General features: G+C 42.2%; 2 protein-coding genes across 3 annotated transcripts in view; both read right to left on the reverse strand.

Moving 5' to 3' along the window:
* Nucleotides 1-2,913: 2,913 nt before the first annotated feature.
* On the reverse strand, nucleotides 2,914-18,513 carry lgmn (legumain). 2 transcript variants are annotated; one of them, XM_083632673.1, is made up of 14 exons: nucleotides 18,429-18,513; nucleotides 17,532-17,688; nucleotides 17,177-17,274; nucleotides 14,319-14,400; nucleotides 14,089-14,171; nucleotides 13,799-13,874; nucleotides 13,145-13,207; nucleotides 12,874-12,940; nucleotides 12,096-12,214; nucleotides 11,272-11,361; nucleotides 10,872-11,081; nucleotides 9,181-9,351; nucleotides 6,887-6,954; nucleotides 2,914-3,379 (listed from the first exon to the last, which is right to left on the reverse strand). In XM_083632673.1, the coding sequence occupies exons 2-14, from the start codon at nucleotides 17,667-17,669 to the stop codon at nucleotides 3,337-3,339; spliced, it is 1,308 nt and encodes a 435-aa protein (XP_083488799.1). In that variant the 5' UTR covers nucleotides 17,670-17,688; nucleotides 18,429-18,513; the 3' UTR covers nucleotides 2,914-3,336. The 2 variants fall into 2 exon arrangements, with proteins under 2 accessions (XP_083488799.1, XP_083488800.1); XM_083632674.1 differs by having other exon boundaries at nucleotides 17,532-17,744; nucleotides 18,429-18,481.
* Nucleotides 18,514-22,281: 3,768 nt separating this feature from the next.
* pcnx1 (pecanex 1) overlaps nucleotides 22,282-27,237 on the reverse strand; it is a gene marked incomplete at its 5' end in the record, with an annotated part of 55,600 nt that continues 50,644 nt past the window's right edge. The window contains 3 exons of the mRNA XM_083632481.1: nucleotides 22,282-23,614; nucleotides 25,354-25,494; nucleotides 26,246-26,658. Coding sequence (XP_083488607.1) covers nucleotides 23,474-23,614; nucleotides 25,354-25,494; nucleotides 26,246-26,658 — 695 coding nt within the window. The 3' untranslated portion in view covers nucleotides 22,282-23,473. The remainder of the gene's footprint in view (nucleotides 23,615-25,353; nucleotides 25,495-26,245; nucleotides 26,659-27,237) is intronic.

The following is a 27,237-nucleotide window of genomic DNA, read 5'->3' on the forward strand; positions in this document are numbered from 1 at the left end:
AAGCTGGAGAGGAAGAGAGAAGAACATGCAACAAAATCCTGCCCACTTGATTTGTACCAGAGTTACTGTGGGAGGACTGAAGCTTACATGGTAAACTACACACCCCAAGCTGAATTTTATTTTGATTTTATTTATTTTATTTTAATGTACCTGAAGGTAGCCTGGCTTTCCTTTGAGTGAGCAACATACATATATATATACAGTATATATATATATATATATATATATATATATATATATATATATATATATATATATATATATATATATATATATACATAAAGTCTCAGAAAAATGTAATGGTAAAAAACAAAGATAAGAGCTCTTCCTTTGTTTTTTTAAATTTTATTTCAGACATTTTATGCTTTATTGACAGACGTATCGTGAGAGAAGGACACAGAGGTGTGGGAGAGAGACAGAGATAGAGAGAGAGAGAGAGAGAGAGAGAGAGAGAGAGAGAGAGAGAGAGAGAGAGAGAGGGAGAGAGAAGAACACGCGACAAAAGCCCACAGGCTGGATTTGAAGCAGGTCACTGTGGGAGGACTGAGGCTTACATGTAAACTAGGGACTCCAGTGATTGTATTCAGGTCATACAAGCCTTAGACTCAGTGGACAAGGACTCACTCTTGGTCACTCTTGATGTGGAGAGTTTGTATACAAATATCCCACATCAAGGTGGCCTCGAGGCAATAGACCACTTTCTCAATCAGAGGACTGCTTGCACCCCCAGTACTGCCTGTCTTAAAGAGCTTACTGAAATAGTACTTACTAATAATTTTTTTATGTTTGAAAAACACTTCTTCTTACAAAAAGGTGGGACTGCCATGGGTAGCAAAATGGCTCCCAATTATGCGAATCTGTATGTGGGCCTTCTTGAGACCAATTTTATTCTCAACAAGAATTGTAATCCTTTTCTACCTTTTATCCAAATTTGGAAATGCTACATTGATGATATTTTTTTGATCTGGACTGGGTCTGCCTCAGAGTTAGCTGCTTTTCACACATTTCTAAATGATAGCAGTGAACATCTTAAATTTACCATAGCCTCTGATGCTGTACCATAGATTGTATATGAACTTCCTTGACATTTTGATTTACAAAGCCAATGGTAGACTGAGCACGGATTTATATCGGAAACCTACAGACCGTAACTCCCTCCTCCATGCTGACAGTTACCACCCCACACCTCTTAAAAAGGGTATTCCTATTGGCCAATTTAAGCGTATACGTAGGACCTGCAGTTCAGATGTAGCTTTTAAAATGCACTCAAAGGATCTTGAGACACGTTTTCGACGGCGGGGCTGAACCAGCTTCCAATAGATTTCAGCATTGTTCACAAGTTGACTGTCTCTCCACTAGAGAGAGACATAACGGAGAACGACCAATCAATTGTCTGATCCAATATTCTCCCCTTGGCAGGCAGTTTGAATAAAAAAAAAAAAAACACTGGTCCATTTTAAGTTCTGATCCTGCTCTGAATAAGGTTTTTTCTGTCTCACCACGTGTTGTTTACAGAAGACCTCCCAACCTGAAGAAAACTTTTTGAGGCAACCCACACCCTCACATTTTCTTAATAACATTCCCGATGGTAACTATAAATGTGGTGACTGTGCCCAATGTAAATTCACCCACAAATGTCATACATTCAACCATCCAGTGACGGGTAAAACATTTAAAATAAAGGGTATCATCAGCTGTACCACATCGAATATTATTTATATGATTAGATGTTTGTGTGGATCAGTCTACATTGGCAAATCTTCCAGAGCTTTAAAAACCATAATATCTGAACACAGGAGTGATATTAGGACTAAGGATTTTAAGAATCCTGTGGCACTCCATTTCTTCCAGGCCAAACATTGTATTTCTTCACTCAAATATTTTGGTATAGAGCATGTCAAACTGCCACCTAGGGGAGGTGATATTAATAATTTACTCCTTAGGAGGGAAGCTTTTTGGATCTCTACCTTAGACACCTTGGCTTGAATGAGTCATTCGATATTAGACCATTCCTTTAATTTTTTTTTTTTTAACATTTGATAGACTTCATCACTTACCCTCATCTGTGAGTACATACTCACTTAGATATTTGTGATCAGTCTACATCCTGTCTGACATTAGCATTGCTCACTTTAGCTGCCCTGGAGGTAATCCCTCCCTTATTTCTTTATTTCTATTTTAATATTTATGTGTGGGCATCTTTATCCTACCCTTTGCAGAGCAACTGCCTTGGCCCCTCCTTTTCTAAATGTTTCTCTATAGAATGTTTTTCTACATAATTGTTTTAAACTTGCCCTTGCTCCTTTACTGTATTTTCTAGTGTACCGACAACTTTGCTTCCTACACTAGGCTATACTATCTTAAAATGTACTTTTTTGTGTATTATGTCTTGAGAATGTCTTTCTCCATTATTTTGTTTTTCATGTGAAGCAAGATGCACCCTGTGATGATTCACCTTAATGGTTGATTGCTTTCACCTGTTTTCTTTCCCCCACGCCCATTAGTGGGAGGAGATGTTTGACTTGTATATATGGGTGCTCTGTCATTTTGTGCTTCATTCTGATGAAGGTCTCACGACCGAAACGTCAATATAACAAATAAACTGAGTTAAGTGGATGCAGTGTGCGGACTTCACTTCTTTTTGTTACATGTAAACTACACTCGCAACTCAGTGTGCCACCAGGGGACACCTGGTGTTAATTAGTAATTACTTTATTGAACAGCCAATCAGTATCCTCCAACAAACTGCATGCACTGGCGTACGTGGTAAAAAAGAAAATCATCTTCTGAAAAACATACAGTATGTAATGTATGCTTGTACTCTATTCAACAGCTATGAGCTTTAACAATGACATTTGAGAATTATTCAAAAAGTAGGTAACACAAAAGCAAGACATAAAACCACATTGCATTTTTCATCTGGTTTTATTTAAAGATCCCTGTGTTACAAAGTCTCTTCAGCGGCATACCCATTACAGTCAATCAAACATTCATGCCAGGGCCTTACACACCACAAATAAAGCTAAGAGCAAAATGGGGATCCCCAATAATTCCATGTCATAATTGTCAAACCTGTCTTATAAAAATCAGAATCAGTAAAACATTCATCCAGAAACAGTGACTTTCACAGTAGTGCAATTCATCATAAAACAAGGCTTTAAAAGTTCTTCGGTGAAATCAAAAACATCACGAGTAAAAAGAAACAGCAGAAGTGTTATAGTGTATTGATAAAAACAATAAAATGTCAACTCCATGTCAGATTGGTTCCTAAGCAGCGCGGAGAGAAGCCTCGTCTTCTCTGTGATTTGAGGCTTGCATGGACTTACAGAAATCCTCTTACTGTATGAAATAACACACAAAATCCATGGCCTCAAGAATCCTGGAGAGAGAAACAAGAAAATAAAATCAATTAGATTCAAGATTTTTTTATTGTCACTCCGTGGTACAAGTATCACGTGTGAAATTCTTGTGCTGTGGACTCCGTTTACAACATAGTACAAATATAACAGGGCATATGAGTGCAAAAACAACAAGAGACACAACAAGCAATAAGGCAGTAGAGTGATAAGACAAGTCAGAGACAGTGGCATATTCACTGCACATAGGTGCACATGTCATGTGCATACTTTAGACGTGCTTAAACATTTTAAATTTGACGTATTTGACGTACAGGTGCAAATAGCATATACCTAATTAAACATACAATTAAACATTAGACATACATAATGGTAGCAGCTACAGTACGGTACAGTACAGCTACTACACTATTTGTGTATGTTAAGGAGTCTTGTGGCCTGCGGGAAGAAACTGTCCCTCAAGCGATTTGTGCGTGCTTTTGGGACCCTGTATCTCCTCCCTGAGGGTAACAGGGAGAACAGGCTGTTGTGGGGATGGTTTGTGTCTTTGATGATCTTCAGGGACCTCCTGAGGCATCGCTGGTTATACAGTTCCTGCAGTTAACATCCTGTTACGTGCTGGGCCGCGCGTCTCACTCTTCGTAGCGCCCTGCGGTCCATGGTGGTACAGTTCCCGTACCAGGTGGTGAAGCAGCCAGTCAGCAGGCTTTCAATGGTGCCTCTGTAGAAGTCTCTAAGGATTTATGGCCTTAGCCCAAATTTCTTCAGGCGCCTGAGTCCGTGTATTCGCTGTTGGGCCTTTTTGACAACAGTGGCGGTGTGACCGGCCCAAGTCAGGTCCTGGTGGATGTTGACTCCCAGGTACTTAAAGCTGTCCACCCTTTCCACCACTGTGCCGTTGATGGTGATTGGGGGGTGTGCGCCCCCCCCCTCCTCCTGTAGTCTACAATGATCTCCTTGGTCTTGGAGACGTTCAGAGAGAGGTGGTTGTCCTGGCACCATTGTTCCAGGGCCCCCACCTCCTCTCTGTAGGCCGTCTCGTCGCCCCCCGAGATCAGCCCCACGACTGCTGTGTCGTCTGCAAACTTCACGATGGTGTTCGAAGTTTGAGTCGCCACACAGTCGTGGGTGTAGAGGTCGTACCAGAAGGGGCTGGAGACGCACCCCTGGGGCGCTCCTATGCTGATGGTCAGTGGGGAGGAGGTGAGGTTGCCCACCCTCACCACCTGGCGGCGAACTGTCAGGAAATCCAGAATCCAGTCGCACATTGCTGTGTTTAATCCCAGATCCTTGAGCTTGCGTACCAGCCTGGAGGGTACTATGGTGTTGAATGCTGAGCTGTAGTCCACGAACAGCATTCTTACATAGGTGTCCTTCCCCTCCAGGTGGCATTAATAAACAAAATAGTATTAAAAAACTACTTTTGATTTAGAAAAGTTTGGACTTTTCTATTTCTTTCTTCTACTGTTAGATTGATATACAGTAGTATATCGGCCTGTAGAACCTGCAATGACTTTTTTCTTTGCACATTTTGGGCCCTATCTTCCCAAAAGCGGTAATTTAGCGTTTGCGCTCGTTTATCGCTGTGCACAATGCAAATTGGGGGCGGGCACAAGCGCATGCCTGTTATAATTGTACTGGGCATAGGTGTGCCACATGCCAAAGCAGGCGTTTCAGCGCTAAAATGTGGGGATAGATGGCATTATCCTATCGTCAGCAGTGCGCAATTACTTTGCGCTAAGAGCTTTGAAAAGGATGATCATTATAACAGATTTTTTTTCTTCTTCTTTAATTCTCATGCAGATTATCATCTAATTGACATTTGTATATTTATTACATTAATACAGTACATATAAAGTAATAAAACAGACAGCTTCGCTATTGCCTGAATTTTATGACTTTCAAAAGACATACAGTCAGCAAGTTAGCCTAGGCCTCCAGCTGTTTCAAACACAGCGGTCTCGCACAGACAGACAAAGACACCACAATCTCTCCATACAGACAGACATGCATGCAAGTGTCGCTGCTGCATCTCATTGGTGGATTTTTGGCAGTTTAATTAAGTAAGAAAATAGAATTACTGTAGTTTTAAACTTTTTTCCCATTATTCTCATGTATGAGAAGACCCAAAATTATCACTGTAAGATCCTGATTACAGCATGTGTATAGAAATGATTCTGTACCAAGCTTTTTGATCCATAAAAGCGGTTGATCACTATAACCGTGATCACTCTAAGCGGATTCCACTATTTGCAGTCTAAAACTGCAGAAAGGCTAAAACTATCATTATCAGTCAAAGCCATAGGTCAGTGGTCAAACCCTGCATTATGATTTAAAACGTAACTGGCCAGTCAGCAGAGAAGAGTAATCCTCTCATACTTTTACAGTTGCATGAAAAAGATCACATCTAACAACGCTCTCTTTTCTGACAAGCGCAAATACTTTCAGCCCACGGTGCAGTGGTGTGGTCATTCAGCTTCATGGCATCACGCCTGTTATGCCCCCAACACCCATAACGCCTAGCCACTCCCTCTACCCACCCCTCGAATCCCAACTCTCTGCCAGCATTCTATCCCTAGCTTTGGCCCTTATTCCCTAAACTTACTAAACGCCCACAAGTGACTGACTCACTGACTGACTGAGTGTCCTGACTTTGCCATCCACTGACCCCGGCGTGGCCTGCTGGCCCAGCGCCGTGGGAAAAAGCAACTCAGTAACGAGTAACTTAAATGAGCAACTTTTACTTCTAGTAAAAGTAAAATATCAGTCAAAGTAACAGTGCAAAGTAACTTGAGCTGGACATTCCACCACTGACAAATCAAAAATATAAAATAACAGAGCATCAACACCCAATTAAACAAGCGCAAATCCATATTATCTGCGACATTTCGACCCCCCCCTAATGCTGAGTAGGGCTGCAACTAACGATGATTTTCATTATCAATTAATCTGTCAATTATTTTAGACTAATCGATTAATCGTTTGGTCTATAAAATGTCACCAAATGGTTAAAAATGGCGATCATTTCCCCCCCCAAAGCCCAAGATGACATCCTCAGATGTCTTCTTTTGTCGTGACCAACAGAAGACAAAAGACATCAGACAGGTGGAACAAGAGAACACTTTTCTTAAAATAATTATCTCTCTCTCTCTCTCTCTCTCTCTCTCTCAGTGGTTTGGCTTTTGAAAACTAGAGCCAATCAAAATGTGGGACATAGTCTTTGGGACATGGGAAAAGGCAAAGTGGGACATCTGGTCACCCTAGCATGCCATGCCATCCTGTATTTTGAAATGTGTTCCCCGACCCTCCCCTGCCCCTCTTTTAGCCAAGTGACACGAACACAAACACACAGCCACACATGACCTCCAAGCAGGATTTTAGCCTCCTAGGGCGAAAACTGTGCCCTCTAAAGGGTGGTGAATTTTTTGTGGACCGACAGACAGACAGAGTGACTTATAGAGCAGCTAGTCGCAGCTAAAAAAACAAATGAAAGCACAGAGTAAAAACATGTGATCATGTGGTAGTTGTACCTGTCTGTGGGGTATCCTCCCTCACACAGGTTCACCAGAGCGTAGAGATGCCTCAGAGCATATTCATACTGAAACACAACAACACATCGAGTGTCAAACCACAAGGGACATTTACTGTATTTTCACTGTACTGTATGCAAATGATGATGACCCAAGTTAATTTCCATGTTACTGTATATACTTGTGTTACTGTAAATGTCAAACAGTTCCCCCAAAAAACACAAAGGGATTTTTTTGAGAATATACCCATGCAGACACAGGAAAACACCCAGGATATATTGCATTTGAGCGATGTGATTACAGATTCTGTGTCACTTCTGAAGGCTTCGAGGACAATTTCTCTCTAGCCTGACAATTATTAGCTTTGGGCAAAACAATCCATCGCTGCATCTAAAAAAGTCAGAGATATTCAACAGCAAAGTCATTCCCGTCTTCTGTCATAGATTGACAATGCATCTCTTCAAGAGGAAACACACGCAGACACGCATGCACGCACGCACACACGCCCATACACACCACCATTTCCTCACAGTCTCATCTGCATACTATCATATCCTCTTTCTAGTCACTATTATGAGATCCTCTTACAGTTAAAATAATAATATTAATAAATCTCTGTAGCACTTATTTTCCGTATTTCTTTTTCTAGAACTTCTCTCGTACATGATCTTTTTGACACCGTACTGCTGCTTGTCTCACTGCTTGTCTTATGTATGCTTACTGCTGCTTGTCTCACTGCTTGTCATGGATGGCATATGCCAAACTGAATGTGACATTTCCCATTTAAAAAAAGAGAACCAAAACTCTAAGGCCTACAAAATAACCCTTCAGCCGGAGGCAGAACGGCTGCTCGGAGTCCTCTCTGGTCTTCCCTACAGCTGTGCAACAATCTCTGACACAGGGGACAATTGTTGCCAAGAAACTCATTCTGCAGGAATGGAAGTCCCCCTCTCCACCCTCTTTTCAGCTGTGGTTGGCGGACATGATGGGCTCTATTCTCCCCCTGGCCTTAGGCGCTAAACACAAAAAAACACGCTTTGCGCCTGCCTACCCATGACTTGGGAAGATAGCAATGCACTTTACGTTGAAGAGGCGTGGCACAGTGCCAGAATAGGCCAGAATGGGCGTTTCGGCTTTAAATACCAGCCTAAAGCGATCTTCCCAACTGGCGTTAATTTTGCGGTTATCGCTTTTCAAAACCAGGCCTTATTCAGTGCGCCGACTCCCCTAACAAACGCCACACACAGACACGCATGTGCATTTCTCCCAGCATGCATTGAGGCTTAATACATTTTGACAAGAAAAAGCAACCAAAATCAGCCTAAGTAGGCTAAGTGGTAGATAGAAATAATATTTATGTTAACACAACATGCAATTCTAGAACATTTCAATATTGGACAAAATAAAACAGAAAAATCTAAACACAATATGTGAAACATACATGTAATCCAGGTCGTATACCGGTATATATCCGTCGCAAATACAACGTGTTATAGTCGAGTGACAACCGCAACACGGTCCGCTCCAACAAGACTTAGCTTACTTTTTCAACAAAAACACATTTATGCCATGACTTTACATAATGTATAGGCTATTTATGTCACATCATTTAGCCTGTGCTGTGATGTGCAGGAGCAGCAGGTAGCCTACAAGTTATAAGCCTGCCCTGAATGAGCCGAGTGGGATTCCTCGTTCACTATTGTGAAAGTTATGTGTTTACAACATATAAAGATCATGGAACTGGATGGTATCAGGAATGTCACCGATAGTTAACGTTCTATATCGTACAGGGAGACCGCATCAGCCCTGCTGAATAGATCTGTATTTGCCTGGCTGTAGGTTGAATTGTTTTATTCAGGCTATGATCTGTGATGTGCTGAGATATCCAAATTGGCATGCAGCCGCAACCGGACTGGATCGAGTGGATCGGAGCTTGGAAGGGAAGAATGTGATTGCTTTACTGCAGATCACCAATGGCCACAGTTGTGAATAATTCTACGCTTATTGGCATGCTTATTGGCACTTTTCACTGCAGCCACTTTGTGTGTCAAAATAGGTGGAACCAATAACATTAATGATGTTCCAGTCCCAGGTCCCTCATTAATGTTATGGTTACACCTGTGTTTACTCCATGCGTTTACCCTGCTTTGACATACAGAACGGCTGCTGTAAAAAGGGTCTCTGGAGACCCATCCGACCAATGAGGAGACATCAGAGGCAGAAGGCGTGACTCCGTCCTGTCAATCACTCCTCCTGTCACTCACTGAGGAGAGGGCGGCGTAGTGCTGGTGTACCTGTGTTTTGTGCCAGTTGAAGCAGGTGTTTTTGTAGTGGCTGACTGCAGCCTTGTAGCACTCGTGTTGTGACAGGTCCGCTCTGTCGTTGAGAATCTGCTGGGCCTCAAACTCGTCTCCAGTCACCCTCTGAACCACCCTGCGCATGGTCTCAGCCAGCATCTGCCTGACCTGAACACACACACACACACACACACACACACACACACACACACACACACACACACACACACACACACACACACACACAGTGTTAGTGGGGGGGGTCTGGTGGATTCATGCGCAGACCCTTCAAGGGCTTGAACCACTTGGTAAACTGAAGCTAGCAACAGACTGTGTGGGTAAACAAAGACTAGATGTAGGCTGTTGCAGAAGCTGACCGAAAACTGAATTTACGATCGAACACCGAGGGCTGGCAGAGCTGAATCTTATAGCTCTTGAACATGACATCACATTCCATTATGACATCATCAGTGAGATATGACATACAGTAGTGACCTGGCCACCAGGCAGAGCCATCTTGAACTGCATGACATCATCAACGATTTATGACATCATCAGTAGAATCATCAAGGATGACATTATCATAAATTATGACATCACTGTCGACATCATCACTGTGGAATCATCACTGTTGACATCCTTCGTGACCTCTTCATCAGTGGTCTCACAGGGCAATTTTTGGTATGAATTTGGTCAATTTAAAGATATTAAATACAGCCACAAAATAACAGCTATTTGCAACAAGTCTAAAAATATCGCTATCAGCCTTCAGAAACTCATATCAGTCACCTGCATTACCATTTAAACTAACTGGTTAGTCAGCAGAGAAGAGTCATCTGACTTTACTGTGTGATTTCCACATTTTCCAATTAAAGGAACTCAATCACTCTCTCTCTTTTCTAAAAGGCAGGGCAACAGCATGTACGCGGTACGTTAGAAATCTGTAAATGTCATATTAACTGCTGCGTTAAGCCCTGTACATACTCCAGGCGGGCAGCGGGAGGCAGAGCTCTGCAAACCGGGAGCGCACTCCGCGCTCAGGCCGAGGGGTTCTTACTCAGAGTGCTGCTCAGAGCACCGCTGTTTACATAGTACAGTGAATGGTCCATGATAAAGTCAATGAAACGCAATTAAAAGTCAATGGAATGCCATTATGTTCAGTTTACTGCGGTTTCACTCTCAAACGATTGTATCAGTGCATGAATAGAATCGCCAATCCTGTTTTTATTGAATGTAAATAGGCCTAGATCTGTCTCAACACAGCACATTACTTGAAATGACTAAAAACAAACAGTTAGAAATCAAAGTTTACCACATGGGTCAAGAAATGTGGTCAAAACATGGCTCAGTGTAGCCTACTAACTTCTTCATTTCATTTCTCTTCCTGTCTCTCCCATGGATCTATTGTCTCCCTGCAAAGCGGGGCAGAGGGGAAAATATGGCGACGCGCCTTTACGGCTGCGGTGGCCTCGCCCCCATTGCAATTACGTCATATTGGCCGAACGGGCCTCGCGGTTGGAAGCGCGCATGGAGTATGCCCCGCCCTTTAGCGCTGTGGCATCTTTCATGATTAATCTGATTTGCACGCTCCAACGATCATCCACAGAGGCAACAGGAAATCAGACAGTAAAAACAGGGCCAGCTGTAAATATGTGTCAAAAAACCCGTGAATGTTTGTCCCTCTTTACCTTGAGGTGGCTGTTGATTTCCATGAGCAGCCCCCTCACCAAACCAATATCATTGGTGGCCATCATCTTCCTCTTGAGGATGGCCAATGGCACGTCGGGGCTGGGGGTGAGGTCAGGGTTCATGATCGGCTGCAGGGTCATCGGGGGCGCAGGCTGGGCGCCTGACATAGAGTTACCCTGGAAGGCCATCACCTTCATGTGGGCCAGAGTCTGTGCAGGAGGCAAGAAGCTCATCAGTAGCGGAAACACAACTTACACTATTCTGCTAGCCAGCTAGACATTTAAAAACAGAACAGGACCTCCAAATGGTTGTTCGTAAGAGATGATTTAACAGCCACGGACAAAAATGTACAAGTTTGCGGCTAGTAATTTCCCCCAGTGGGCTACTTATTCTTTTCACCTTGTTTCCGAACTGCTGGACATGGCTCGTGTTGGTGTGGCTCTTCACGATCTTGAACTGTTTCACCAAGGTCTCCTTAGTCAGGTCCTCCTGTTAGCATAATGTTAGAGACCAAAACAAACCATCAGAGACAATAATATATACACACACACACACACACACACACACACACACATATACATACAGTATATATACACACACATATAAACATATATATATATATATATATATATATATATATATATATATATATATATATATATATATATATATATATATATATATATATATAATGAGCAACAAACTGTGGTAATTTTGCACTGCACTTCTCAGAGATCACTTGTCATCAATCAAACTAGTTTTCAGTGGATTTTTATGCTGAATAAGGGTTTTCAGGAACTGGTTATAGGTTGAGTCACGAGTGTGTTGTGTGTTATATCAATCAGCCATAGAGGGTGGCAAAATGGGCATATGTTTTTTTACTTGTGATTATTATTATTATTATTATATGATATTATGATATTAATTGATCGCGATCTCTTTGGGTCGTATTACCCTTTTAAATGTGTGCCGTAGCTGTAAACGACTGACCAATGGCACACACAAAAAATCATTCCTTTACATTTATTGGAAATTTGTCTGTGATAAACTGAGACTGGGGCAATTTGTCTGTGATAAACTGAGACTGGGGCAATTTGTCTGTGATAAACTGAGACTGGGGAAATTTGTCTGTGACAAAGTGAGACTGGGGCAATTTGTCTGTGACAAAGTGAGACTGGGGAAATGTGTCTGTGACAAAGTGAGACTGGGGAAATCACACTAACCACATCAGAGTCCTCCATCCAGATGACGCTGTACCAGTCTCCCAGGTACGTGTCTCTCTTCTCGTCGTAGTAGCAGGCGTAGGAGGATTCATGAGCGTTGGCTGCAGTGGTAGCATACACTGACAACAGATGAGAGAGTCTGATGTTAAGTGCTATTACATGTTGCTAGAATATTTTCTCAATTTGACTCACATCAAGTGCAAGTCTCAATCAATGTTAACATTATCAAACACGCAAAAAAGTGCAAGAGAGAACATAACATCTGAAACGTATCGACTGTTCATGAACTGGCATGGGGGAAATGCAAGTTAAAAAACGTCTCAAAAAGAAAAACATTTCGTTCTATTTGGACTTTGGTATAGATATTTGAGTCATGTGCATTCACTGATGTCGACGTGTGAAAAAATGTGATGATACACATGATGTAAAAACTTAAATTCAGCACAATAAAAGCAGAACTTTGATCCGTGGGAAACACTGTGTGTCACATGAAGCTGAGCACATGACGGAGTGACTTTGCCAAAGTGGCACCAAACATACTGCTGACCTGAGTGATACGCAAGACACGAGGATCAGAACAAGCTCATAGATCAACCACCAAAGCTGTCTAGGTCATTCTTGGTAGAGCTGAGCAGGCTGTTTTAACTAACTGTCACAAGGAGCAGTCAAGTTCATCTTTCTTCCAGGCCGATCGATTGAGAACCTTTTATTGACTGAGCCCGATTCATTATCTCTGGTTTGAGAAGAGGTGGTTCTGATGACCTCACTTTCAACTCACCATCAATATCAACAGGCAGGTGGTTCATCATTGACCCAGACTCACATGCCTCGATATAGAACACCATCTGCATGTGTGTGTGTGTGTGTGTGTGTGTGTGTGTGTGTGTGTGTGTGTGTGTGTGTGTGTGTGTGAAAGGAGAGTTGTGAGACAAAAGAAGAAAAAAACAGGTTTTGTTAGCTGACACCATCATCTCATGATCAACATGATTCATCAGCTGGCCTAAAAAAGTCAACCCAAAAGTAGAAAACAACCACATATCGGATCGCACCTTTTTGTATTTCTTGTTTTCGTGCATGTATGTTATGGTGGCCTGGAGGTCTTTAACATGGAGCTGCAGAGAGAGAGAGAGAGAGAGAGAGAGAGAGAGAGAGAGAGAGAGAGAGAGAGAGAGAGAGAGAGAGAGAGAGAGAGAGAGAGAGAGAGAGAGAGAGAGAGAGAGAGAGAGAGAGAGAGAGAGAGAGAGAGAGAGAGAGAGAGAGAGAGAGAGAGAGAGAGAGAGAGAGAGAGAGAGAGAGAGAGAGAGAGAGGGAGGGAGGGAGAGCGAGGCAGAGAGAGGGAGGGAGGGAGAGAACAAAAGTTAAAAAAAAAAGTAAAACCACAACCCCACACCCCATTCCTGTCACCCAAAGTTATAGTCACAGTCTGGGTTCACTAGTTTCTGCTCATAGATTAAGATTTAATAAAAAAAAACAATGCTGAACACCCCACTGATCAAAAGTAATGTTATGAGTAATCTTTGTCTCCACAAGGTCATGCAAAAAAACAAAAAAACAAACCAACAACGTCAGTTAAAAAGAAAAGCCAGACATGACTGTTGCACAATCACAGTTGTTAGGAGCAAACGCTGTTTCATGACTCAGGACTTTCCCTTGTTCAGCCTTGTTAAAACATGGAGGAGAGCAGGAAGTAAAGAAGTGCTCACCTCATCATTGGGGAAGGCCAGGATGCCAGGAGCCCCGTGATCGGTGAAATAAACAAACACGTGGTCGTTGGGGCCGCTGCCAGGAGAAAGAGAAAATACTTGATCAACCAGCTCCACTCTGCTCTACCATGGAATGGATTTACCTACAGTACTGCTCAGAATACTTTAGACAGACAAAGAAGCTGGAAACTAAGTTCTCTCCTCCAAAGAGAAGAGTTTCACTACTCGAATCTCCATTGTATTCCTCATCACATTGTATTCCTCATCACTTTGTATTCCTCATCACTTGCCTCTTCAGCACTTTTCCAGAACCACCTTTGACACTTGCAGCGTCGCCCTTCAGCACTGCCAGGAAGTTTTCAGGAGTCACATCCTGCAGGATACCACCAGAAATAACAACAAAAGATCAAAATCTCAGAGAAAAAGCATGTATCAACATTGCAAAAGCATTGATTTGTGGCTCATGCAAAAATAGCCTGGATTTGCACTCTTGTACAAATATTTGGACTGGAGCACTCACATCCCCGGTGTAGTCTTTAGGAACTCCCTTGTACACATCTGTGCCATTTGGTCTGTTGATCACGATCCCGGGGGTGGGGTTGCTGGAAACCAAAAATATGATTTACGTTACGAGGGAAGTGAAAACCACTGACTAAACACTTTCAGGCAGATGTTGTCGCAATGAGATTACCGGTAATGATTGACCAATCAGGTGACGACAGTACTAAAGGTCTTTCCCTTTTCACTGGACAATCATATTCTGAAAGCCTTAACCACAAGGAACCAGTCTGCCAATAACTGCTTTGTCACAGTGATTCATCACACAATCATCATTTCATATGAAATCAGTGGAAAACATTCCAGTCTTTCAAGTATTGACAAAGCCCTGGAATCAGACTGCAACTATCAGTATGGCCATTTGAGAATTACAGTCTGTATAATAGGGCTGGGCAATATATTGATATTACTGTATATCGATATGAGACTATGCCATCTTAGATTTTGGATATCGTAATATTGTGATATGGCATAAGTGCTGTCTTTTCCTGGTTTAAAGGCTGCTTTACAGTCAAATGATGTCATTTTCTGAACTTACCAGACTCTTCTAGCTGTTCTATTATTTGCCTTTACGTACATGCAGGGAGAGCAGACTCCTCCTTTCCTCCCTCTCCCTCTCTCCTCCACACCCCTCCCATAGATACGCTGGTGAACCCTCATTTCATCATTGCTGTTGCTGTATGTCACTTTATAATGATGTTGCACAATGTCCATTTTGGCCACATAGAACATGTGTGCTTACAGGTGTAAATTACAGGTGCAATTTCAGGTGCAAAAAAAATCTTATTTTATTTAACTTTATTGTAGATAGGGTAACTTAAATGCTGTGCTTTCTTTACATGTTTCTGACATGGGTTCTATGTCTATTTTTGATTTTTGACTAGAGTCGTTCTCTTGTGTGTTTTTACTGAGATGTACTGACATTGGCTTCTGCTGTAACACAAGAATTTCCCCCAGGGGATTAATAAAGTACTCTATCTATCTATCTATCTATCTATCTATCTATCTATCTATCTATCTATCTATCTATCTATCTATCTATCTACCCACTTAGTCATTATATCCACATTATTGATGATTATTTATCACCCAAAATATGCCTCCTTTTTTTCTTTTCTTTTTGTATTTTCTGTATGTTTTGTTGAATGGCCTTTGCATTTGTCTTGTAACCTCTATGTTGTGAACCTGTATTTTCTTATTATGTAAATAAATTTGTAAAAAAAAAAAAAAAAGAAATCACCCAAAAAAATCATTGTGTAAAATATTTTGTGAAAGCAACAATAGTCATGCCTACAATATTGTTGCTGTTGCAATATCGATAGAGGTATTTGGTCACAAACATTGTGATAAACAGTCATAGTTCATAGTTCATCAAACTGTGAGCCACGTTATAGCATGATAGCAGATATAAAACAATCAATGCCGCATGACTTTCTGTAAAACTTGACCTACATTACAGTAGGTGGAGAAATGGTTAAGAACACAGCAGCGCTCTATTCAAATAATAGCGATATTACACAACCCACCATTGCTGGTTACTACACAAAATTAAACCAATCAGCATCTTGAATGAGATATGATCTCAGCAAATCTATCTACACTTGGGTTTCCATCTAAAAAAGGTATTACATAGAGCATGTACGGTATTCGCCTTCTCCTACTTTGCTGCCTGGACTTGGCATAATCTGCAGAGCATACTACATCTTAATAAACTGGTCCTTATTGTGTGTTTGATGTTTGTCTTCCATGTATGATTTGATTTGATTTGAATTTGTTTGAGATAAATACATCTGAAATGTAGGATGTTTTAGCAACAGTGCAAAAAAGGCAAAGATAAAGACTGGTGGAGAAATAGTAAAAGTAGAAACTTGTTTGGCTGCTGGTGCAACTGGGCCACTGACTGACCAATCAGCTCTCACTCTGCACTGTATCTGTTTCTGTCCCATGTGTGTAATGAAATGAAATGGGGTAGAAATTTGATAGTTCTTCGTTGCGTCACCATACTGTGTAGATTACAGTTATGAATGAAATCCTGAAAAATTAACTTTTGATGTGAAAAAAAATCATTTTTGGGTTCAGCTCGAACATCTCATGTAATAAATAAGGAATAACAAGATTCTGATTCTCTCTGAAACTGACGGATGTGCATGCGTACACTTCTGCCCTGCACCATCTGAGTGATATAACTCCAAGTGGAAGCCCTGAACGAGCACTCAAATGAGTTCCTTGTGACTCTGTGGACAAGCCTCAGTGTCTCTCTTTAACTCAGTCTGTTCACGGTGAAGCCGGTCTGAATCTCACAATCAACCTCACAGCGCCTCCCTGCCACAGCAATGTGACAAAACGCCAAGTAGATTGTATAATGAGTCTGTGAAGTTACAGGAGAACACAGATGGCTGTTTTCTAATCATTTGGTTTTTGACATGCCAACCTTTTAAAAAGGCCATTGATGAAATTCTGCGGTCTATAACAAGATTGGGCAGCCTCTCAAAATACAAGAAAGCTTATATCAGAATATATCTCAAACAAGGAACAAAGGCACTGAGTTACATATGAACTCATGTGATTATGGTTTCGGCTTAAGCCTATGTCATGTATAAATGGCTTATTGAAATTGCTCACTTCCCCTTCCCAATACAAAGACATTTGTGCGTATTTTCTATTGACTTACAAAGGAGAAAGGGACAATGGAAGCCAACAAAAGGCCAATAACTAACACAACTAGCCTCCAACGGGGTTTGTGAACACTTTGAGGGAAATAAGTTAGTCCTACAAGCATCATCTTTTGTGTAGGCTACCACAAAGAAAAAGCGAACTCACTCCTCATTGTTTGCCAGGTCATCGTACATCATGACCACAATCTGCTCATCTGGAATGCCATTCTTGTGGACAATCTGGTAGGCATGGCAAGCATCAGCCTGAGGGGACGCAATACATAGAAGACAGGAACGCATTACTTTCTGAGCCTTGAGAGGCCGACACTTTAGAAAAGTGATCCATTGTGGCTCAATGGAAGCGGTTTATCTGCCAGTCTTATCAGAAAGCCAATAAGGAAAGCTTTCTCTCTTGAATCCAAGTAACAACAGCGGTTGGGTCATGCACACAGTGCTGACTTGATAAGGTGACATTGTGGCAGTAGTTTTAGTTTCACACAGGGGATACAGTTTAATCTCACCTGGTGTCTGTAGTTGTACCAGCCATTGGAGCCGGCGACGATAAGCACCCAGTTTTTACCATTTTTTGCCTGCTGGGAGGGAAATGCGTTGGCCAGCCCGAGGCTCAGGCCCAGCAAGGCGAAGACTGACATCAACATTTCCTCGTCTATGGAGATCCTGTATGGATGACAAGGCTATGGTTCTCCTGTATGGATGACAAGGCTATGGTTCTCCTGTATGGATGACAAGGCTATGGATCTCCTGTATGGATGACAAGGCTATGGTTCTCCTGTATGGATGACAAGGCTATGGATCTCCTGTATGGATGACAAGGCTACGGATCTCCTGTATGGATGACAAGGCTACGGATCTCCTGTATGGATGACAAGGCTACGGATCTCCTGTATGGATGACAAGGCTACGGATCTCCTGTATGGATGACAAGGCTACGGATCTCCTGTATGGATGACAAGGCTATGGTTCTCCTGTATGGATGACAAGGCTATGGATCTCCTGTATGGATGACAGGGCTATGGATCTCCTGTATGGATGACAGGGCTATGGATCTCCTGTATGGATGGAAAGTGGCAAGGCTATGGATTGGATATCCTGTATGGATGACAAGGGGACAAGGGGAATCTGTTTTCCAAATGCTCACTGAGTTGAGTTATAGCTTAATTGACTACTCTAGTAACTGACAAGGAGAACTGCAACTAACATAAAGCAACACACACAACCTGACTGCCTGGGTGTCACATGATGACGATCCTATCTGTGGAAAGCTAGCTCGTAGCATAACAAGCTATCTTACCGATTTTCAAAAGCCTAGAATGCGACCGATTCAAGCATGACATACATCTCTCAATGTAGACCAAATAAAACCAAGAGAAAATAATTGTAAGGTTAATCTCCTTTACCTTCTCTTTGTTGTTGTGTATTCAAGATGACAGCGATAAGCTACATGTATCCTGCACAGCGCTCAATGGGAAATGTATTATGTACTGTCGGGAAAACAGTGCGATAGGGGATCTACTTACGGCAGCCAATCACGTCCCGCCGTGGGCGGGGCTTCACTGTAAACAGTCATGTGCTCAGAGAACCTCCTTGGCAAACAGCCACATAAAAAAAATCAGGATCTTCAGTCGATGAACATTATGAGGCAACAAACTAAAACCAATCATATAATCAAATGTATTTATGTCAATGTCCTTAATCTTCACATAACTGACATTTAAAAAGGTGGCTAAACTATTCTTCAAATGTAACTGGGTCAACAGAGTTTGCATTGCCCCCAGTTTATTAACTCTAGTACGGTAATGTGGTTGTAATACTTTAAATGATGCTTATCCTGCTGTGATATAGATATATATAGGCCTTTATATATAGCCTATATATATATATATGTATACGTATATATATGCATGTATATATACACATACATACAACACACACACACACACACACACACACACACACACACACACACACACACACACACACACACACACACACACACACACACACACACACACACACACACACACAATGCAGTGATTTCAGGCGATATTGAAATAATTAATTATTCAGAGAAGACTTTTTTTTTTTATCTTATGCAGTTCCTTATCATCTGGGTTTCCATCCAAATGTATCGCAACTTTTAATCGAATTTTCAGAAAGTCGGCAAAATAAAATGCGAAACAATGCGCGTTTCCATCCACTGCTATTTTGCGAATTATAGAGCTGTCAATCACCTCGTGTTTGAGGCTGTCTGAGCTGCTAATCAGCTGCTAGACCCGATATACAGCTGTTAAACACATCTAACGTTATTAATTTAAAGTTTCTTGATGATCTACAAGTAGACAAAGGTAGGCTACCATAACGCCATTTCTGGATAACCAGGTGCGACCAGGGCCGCTGGAAGTCATTTTAAGCAGGGGGTGCTGGGAGGAAGGGACTCTCGGTGGGGCCCGCAAGGGCCCCGCCGAAAAAAATGTGGGCATTTTTTTTTTACATTTTTTTGCCATATTTAGAGGAATATCTCATTTTAAATTAACATTAGGATACTGTTGTGATGTAATTATTCAGTATTTTCTCCTTTTCTCACTCATTCAGAGCAAAGAGGGAGATATATAGCATGATGATAATGCTCTATATCTCCCTATTTGCTCTGAATACACCAGTTAACATGACACAGACTTAACATGATAGAAATATTATCAGCAAACTTAATGACTAGACTAATTATTCTGATCTGAATGGCATATATCAAGAAACATTGACTCCTCTCTTTGCTGTATAGTGGGAGGTGCATTTTTGAGTAGGCTATAAAAATAGCATGTCAAGTTCGCATTTCTTTATTGCCAGATTAAACAATTCGTATTGGTTGTTGGTTGGTTCAACACAACATGTGCGTGCATGCGCGCTTCTTCTTCTCTAGCCTACAAGCATGTAACTTCCTTGATTGTTATTGTTGATAATTCTATTTAAATAGGCTCCATTTTAATTTCCCGAAACATTCTTAAACAAGAAAGGAACATAGTGCACTGCAAAATATTTTTAACACATTAAGTGCCAGAGACGACCTAACTCGTCTTACATAATCCAGCGCTTAAGTGCCAAGGACGACCCAACTCGTCTTACATAAAGATTTTTTTTTTTTGACAGTGGGACATCAATCAACCGCTTTTACATCTTCGAGATCACTATTGGAGCAAGATAATGTGTATAATCTATTTTACCGACCCACTAAGTGTTGACAGTGCTCCCCCAGACGACCGAAATCAAAGAAAAAACTGCCGCGGGACCAAGCCGTTCAAGGAAATGCCGTGGCGATTTTACAGTAACAGACTTGTCTTGCCTGAGAGCGGCCGCGCACCGGCAGCAGCACACAGAGAGCGGAGAGCGATTTGCAAAATAGATCATAGGTGAAACACACTTTGAAACACCTCAGAAAGGCCAGAATCAACATCTGCCCATCGCCCACGCATTCCCCGGCCCATCTTGACTCGCACAAGGAGCGTCTGCACGCAGGCAAGCAGGCAGGCAGGCACACAGGCAGGCAGCAGCAAAAGCGCTTCTGACACGCCCGCTGTACAGCGGAGGGAGGAGGGAGGAGGGAGGAGGGAGGAGGGAGGAGGGAGTTTGAATGAGAGGGGTGTTTCCTGTTGTTATGGAGGAAATTACTGTTCAAAACTATTGTTTAGAATGTCTGACGGTCTTACTGATGCCAAAAATGAATGGTTAAAGTGACTGTTTCACAAAAAGCCATTTATCTCTGAATAAATTTCCAGACGCTGAAACCATGCTGTACTCAACGGCTAATATCTACATAACTACTAACTCTGCAAACTAACTCTTTTAGACAGAGAAAGCACACATTCTATTAGTTATTTTTAGATGATTGGTGTTCATGAATTCTTAACAGAAAAGAATCCTCGGCTGTCTCTAAAATGAGCCAGAATCGTCAAAAACACCCCTGGCACAACTTACCTACAGGAATGAAAACATGGCTGGCATTCAATGTGTTAATTACATTTCTAAAAAAAAAAGATTTTTTTTTTTTTTTTGGGAAAAAAATCTAGGGGGTGCTGCAGCACCTGCAGCACCCCTACTTCCCGCGGGCCTGGGTGCGACTCGGCAAACTAACGTTATAATCCCAACCCGATCTCCCAAAAAATTGTAAAATAGCAACGTTTGTGGACCAACAATTTCGGCTCCGAAATTGTAAAATGGTAATCCACGGAGCAGATAGTAAGTGAAACAATTTCATTCAAGTCTAGTGAGTTGCCTTAAAGTTAATGTCTTCTTCTGTTTACCACGGCGGGTATTGTGCTGCACGTACCATTATTTACCGTGTGTAGCCCTATTGTGTGGAGGCTACATGGCATGTTTTGCAGTGATCAAGGGAAACTGTGTCTGACAGCGGAATATCGCTTAAACTGTTTCCACCGCACGTTTCGCATTTTCCTTTTATCGATACACCCGACTTTTCCGCCTCCCTCAAGCGTGAAAACTGTTTTGCGATATTTGGAGGTTTTTGCGAATTAAGGCAGCGTTTCCAGTTTTTTTTATGCGCAAATTGAAATTTCGCATCAAAACAGGTGGATGGAAACCCGACGTGGGCACAGTAAAGAAATGTCATATGATTCACTCACTCGTAAGATACCTCAGAAACATAACAAGCTGAGTGCACCTTCTCAACAGATCAAGGGTTGTCTGTTAAACCTGTTTCCTCTAGGCTAAAGTGTCTGTTGAGTCTGACCCAGAACTTCTAACATTATCACGGTTAATGGTACTTGATTTCGGCTCCCCAAGATGTAAATACCACCATTCTCTTTTTTATTTTTTTTACTAAAACATTTAGAAAGGATCAATACAATTCTGCATAAACAATCAGAATAGACATTTTAAAGAAGATATCAGCAATGAATCAAACTGTTTTATTTCTCCATATAGAAAATAATTAAGTTAAATGGGGAAACAGTCCATCAAAAATTCGGCATCTTGTTTTCAACCGATGGTCCTTGATACATTAACCTTTGTCCCATAAATGAAGAAGGAAAAAAAGTAACAAAAGTGTAAATACCATGTTCACAGTAATAAATATTCAAACAAAATCTTTTGTACATTGACTAATGTATATATGTATATATATATATATATATATATATATATATATATATATATATATATATATATATATATATAGTAATCATATACAGTAAAAAGTTATTTTCAAGTTTATCAAACATAAAACAGTAAAATAAAAATGGCTGAAAAACAGGATGATTGCATTTTTTTTTCATTCCCAAGGCATCAGTAACCATGGCCATTCAAAGTCTGTAATAAATAAGTTGTGATATTATCTCAAGATTGTAGTGCATCACTGTAAATAAAAAAGAAAATAATAATCATAGTGCAAGTTCTTTTCTCTTTGCGCAATATAATCTTGCAACTTCCAAACAAATCCAGAAGGAATGACGACAACTTCCTCTGTAGTCTTGGCAGCAAAGAAAAGCTTTCACATGTATGAAACCATGGCAAATATTCAATACCAGGCTTATTTGGCAAACTATTGAAAGATAAAGTGGAAGGAATCTCTTGCGCTTCAGCCCCTCCACAGAGGGAGGTCGCTGCTCTCAGAACAGGACAAAATACTGGAAACAGTTCAATGGGCCACTTAAAAAAAGACTGAACTCAAAGAGAGGACTGGAGCACACAAAATCACTGGGAATACATTTCTTCGGTTCTTCACTCTGAAGAAGACGCTATGCGCGTCCAAACGTCAGTCCTCTGCACCTATGTATTACATGCATGTCCTCTGCACCTATGTATTACATGCATGCATTACCAGTGATTTCGTGTGCTCCAGTCCTCTCTTTGGGTCTTTTTTGAAGTGGCCCATTGAACTGTTTCCAGTATTTAAAGATAAACTAAATATAATTAATTCCCACACACTATTCCTCAGCTCTTTCAGAATTACAAATCAAACCTGCATTAGTTTACACACACACACACACACACACACACACACACACACACACACACACACACGCACGCACGCACGCACGCACACACACGCAAACACATACACATACAGCGTGTGTCTGCCAACAAAATCCGCAATGAAATGCATAGAAAAGAATTACCAGTAGCACGAACTAACTTAACAGGGCTGTTAACTGTCATGCAGCATTTCTGAGATGCAAAGCAAGGCAGATACTGTAAAAGTATGCTTATGTAGTAAAGGATGTTTAAGGGATGTATACTCTGCCTCCGCTTGCACTTTTCCCTGGCTTCCTTTCCCCCTCAGCGATAAGGACCGGGGGGAGGGGGGAGAGCTCCCATGCCCTTGCTCTCTGCAGGCGTCAGCGCACTGCTCAAAGCCGCGCATGTCCACTGTTGGTCTTCACCAAGGTGTGAGTGTGTGTGTGTGTGAGAGAGAGAGATGTGCTTGCTTGGCTCACACCTCGGCACCCAACTCAATGACCCCAGTCTCAATGACGGGCACTAGCTTATCTTCCACCTGGACCAGCAGGATGGTCTTGTCCATATGGGAGCGATTGGCCGGGTCTCGGCTACAAGGCACCCACCGGTGAATCACCTGCAAAGGGCAAACGGAGGTGGCGGTTATGGAAAACGAAGCAGCCAATAAAATGTATGAAGTGCTTATTCACAGAACAAGTAGGTCATAGAGGGTGTCACGGGCCAAGAAAATAGGACACAATTCAAATAAAAGTGAGAGAATAACAACCAAATTACATCTACAAGATATGAAGTCATATGATATGAGGTAAGTGTGTGTTGTATAAATGTGAGAGAATTCTGCATATTCTGCATGTTTACAACCTATTACTGTATGTTCACCTGCTGATTATGCGCTGTTGTTCATTTTATGGGCTTTTGAAGCTTTAAAGGAACAGTTTGCTCAAAAATGAAAATTGTCTCATCTACTCAAGTTTAACACATTCACTGCCAGCCTTTTTTTTTTACTGTAGGTAGGTTCTGCCAGAGGTTTTTTTTTGAGGATTCTGGCTCATTTTACAAGAGCCGAGGATTATTTTCTGCTTGGAGTTTGTGAACACAAAGTTCACAAAAGTACTAATAGAATGTGTGCTTTCTCTGTCTAAAAGAGTTAGTTTGTAGAGTTAGTAGTTATGTAGATATTAGCCGTTGAGTACAGCATGGTTTCAGCGTCTGAGAGTGAAAGCTGAGATAATCGCAGTTTTGTGAAATTCAATCAAACAGGCAGAACAGTCACTTTAACCATTTATTTTTGGCATCAGTGAGAGATCAGACATCTAAACAATATAGTTCTGAACGCCCTCTCCTTCAAACTCCTCCCTCCGTGGGCGTGTCTGGTGGCTTTCAGCCTGCGTTTGTCACAAGCGAGTGTTCTGCTGCTGCTGCTGCTGCTGCGAGTTTGAGCAGCCTCCCTCCCTGGCAGTGAGTGTGGATAGGGCTCACTTGTTTCTTGGGTTTGAGAGCTTTGATGAAGCTTTGTGCGATTCTAGGCTTTATGCTGCCCACCCAGTCTATTTTTGGAACCCCCCACCATTTTGCGCCCGTGTGCAGCAGCGTGAAAGCGTTTTCGCCTACAGTATGAGAATGAGGCTCGTTCGTTTCTGGGTTTTCGGAATGCGTGCGATTCTGGCCTTTCTGCGGGTGTTTCAAAGTGTGTTTCACCCATAATCTATTATGCAAATTTGCAATCCCCCACGCCAGCACCGCTCTCCGCTCTCGGTGTGCTGCTGCTGGCGCGGCCGCTCTTGGGCGAGTCTGGTGACTGATGACTGTAAAATCGCCAAGCCATTTCCTTGAGAATGGCTTCCTCCCGCGGCTGTTTTTGGTTGACTTTCTCTCTGTCGGGAGAGCACTGTCGCCACTTAGTTGGTCGGTAAAATAGATTATACACATTCAATACTTCCAATATTTTTATAGGAGACGTGGGGGGCATTGATCCACGTAGCACCGTCAAAATTTTTTTTTTTTTTTTTTTTGACGACTCAACTTGTCATTGGCAGTGAACGGTTGGATTGTGTTTGACGAGTCAACTCGTCATTGGCAGTGAACGTGTTAATTGATAATAATTATAAAAATAAATATAATTTTTTTTTTTTGGGTGAACTGTTCTTTTTGACATTGCACAAGTAAGATGCTTCCAATCCTTCTATCTTGATTATATCCCCAGTGTTCTTTAAAGAAACACCAGGAGAAACCACGCTCACTACTAGAGTCAAGAAGTGAGCAAACGGCACAGAGGCTTCTCTAAACTACTCTCTATTCCAAAGACTGATGCTTTCTGTGTGTTATGTAGGGAAAATATATGTTTATATGACTTACATGTCCTTCCATGCCCTCTAGGGGGCTCCAGTCCCTCCAGCAGGTCCGACCTGCCCTCAGCCTCACCGTCTCGTCAGGCCACTGCAACTCCTTCCGCTTGGATAAGTTGATGTTCTCCAGCACCTGGCACACATCCACGATCTACACCGCATCAGACAGGAAATATAATCAGTCCACACATCCACGATCTACACCGCATCAGACAGGAAATATAATCAGTCCACACATCCACGATCTACACCGCATCAGACAGGAAATATAATCAGTCCACACATCCACGATCTACACCGCATCAGACAGGAAATATAATCAGTCCACACATCCACGATCTACACCACATCAGAGAGGAAATATAATCAGTCCACACATCCACGATCTACACCGCATCAGAGAGGAAATATAATCAGTCCACACATCCACGATCTACACCACATCAGAGAGGAAATATAATCAGTCCACACATCCACGATCTACACCGCATCAGACAGGAAATATAATCAGTCCACACAGGATGTCATTATGTCCTTTCCACTGTTGTGATTTCCTGGATGCTGCTGTGGCTGTTGCAGCATTATTTATTCATTCAATTCAGAGATCTATCTATCGTTTTTGCCTTTATTTGACAGTTGACTAGTGAGAGAGACAGGAAAAATTGGGAGAGAGAGAGAGAGAGGGATGATCTGCGATGGAATGATTACTAGCCCACTGAGCTCAGGATAATGAAGTTTACCGAGGCAGATCATGGTCTAAAATTATATACATGGATAAAAATCAAAATGTGTTTCATATTATGACTAGCTCAGTAATTGTAATCCATGCTCCTCCAATTGAAAATCTGCTGCCCAATCCTTTTCTGGACTGAGCTAATTCCAGGCCCTACTTATTTACAAACCTGCACTCTGTAGGAGATGTCATCTCTGCGCACAGTGGAGACGGTGGGGTTGTGTTGGTGGGGGTGGTGGTGATAGTGGTGATGGTGCTGGCTGAGGGGATCATCGTTGCCCAGAAGGCCCACCAGAGTGTGACGTTTGCAGGGAGGGATGCTGTGGCTGGAGAGTGAGGCGGAGGGGCCGGCCGGGTCGGACGTGGAGCCCAGCCGCAGCTGCAGCGAGGTGGGGAGCGTGCGCAGGGACAGCTGGCTGGTAGAGGAGCGGCGGCACGGCTCCAGGCCGGTGGTGGAGGTCCGCAGGGAGGAGTGGCGGCTGCTGCTGTAGCGGTAGGACGATGACTGGCTGGCCACGGAGGCTCGGGCGGGGGAGTGGCGAACCAAGCCGGACTGAACGGACTGGGAACTCTGACTGGTGCCTGGACACAGAGAGATGGTAGGGGGGAGGAATTCAGACATATACCATCATGTGAAGCAGGGCTTAAAATTCGGCGCGGGATTGCGAGAATCGTACATATTTTTGTCAATTGCCGCAGATTTGTAATTTATAATGCGGGAGAAGTCACGCAATTGTTTGCGCGCCGATGTCTATTATGTTAAGCCGATGGTGCGGAACCAACGTTGCTGAATACGCATGACTGGTCGGACACATTTGGCGATGGACTGTTTTGCTGAACCAGAACGTTGCCTCAAGCGTAGCCGGTAGCCTCCCCACTTGACAAGCACCAAATATCCCCGCATTCAAAGAACGTCATACTCCCAGAGCTGGCGTAATCCATATAAAAACCCCTCATGTTTTACCCGAAATGAAACGTCCAGGTTTTGTGTTGGTCGGTGGCTCCATAAACAGCCGGCTAACGTTACGGTGGCTAACCGGAGCTAATGTTAAATTGGAGGGTAAGTCAGTCCCTCTATAAACCATAATATCTGTGTCCTTTCACTTTTGATTGAAAAATGCTTCCACCTGATTAAAGAAAACGTGTGTAATATTTTATGTA

Source organism: Poromitra crassiceps, assembly GCF_964638095.1.
Source record: "Poromitra crassiceps genome assembly, chromosome: 3".
Classification (NCBI taxonomy): Eukaryota; Metazoa; Chordata; class Actinopteri; order Beryciformes; family Melamphaidae; genus Poromitra; species Poromitra crassiceps.

Excerpts from the sequence above, each read along its gene's own strand:
- lgmn (XM_083632673.1), bottom strand. The coding sequence starts at position 17,669 with ATGTTGATGTCAGTCTTCGCCTTGCTGGGCCTGAGCCTCGGGCTGGCC. Across the intron at positions 11,362-12,095 it reads GGATGGAGGACTCTGATGTG|GAGGACCTGACTAAGGAGAC; the intron begins GTTAGTGTGATT and ends TTATGCTAACAG. Across the intron at positions 6,955-9,180 it reads TCAACTGGCACAAAACACAG|TATGAATATGCTCTGAGGCA; the intron begins GTACACCAGCAC and ends GTTGTGTTTCAG.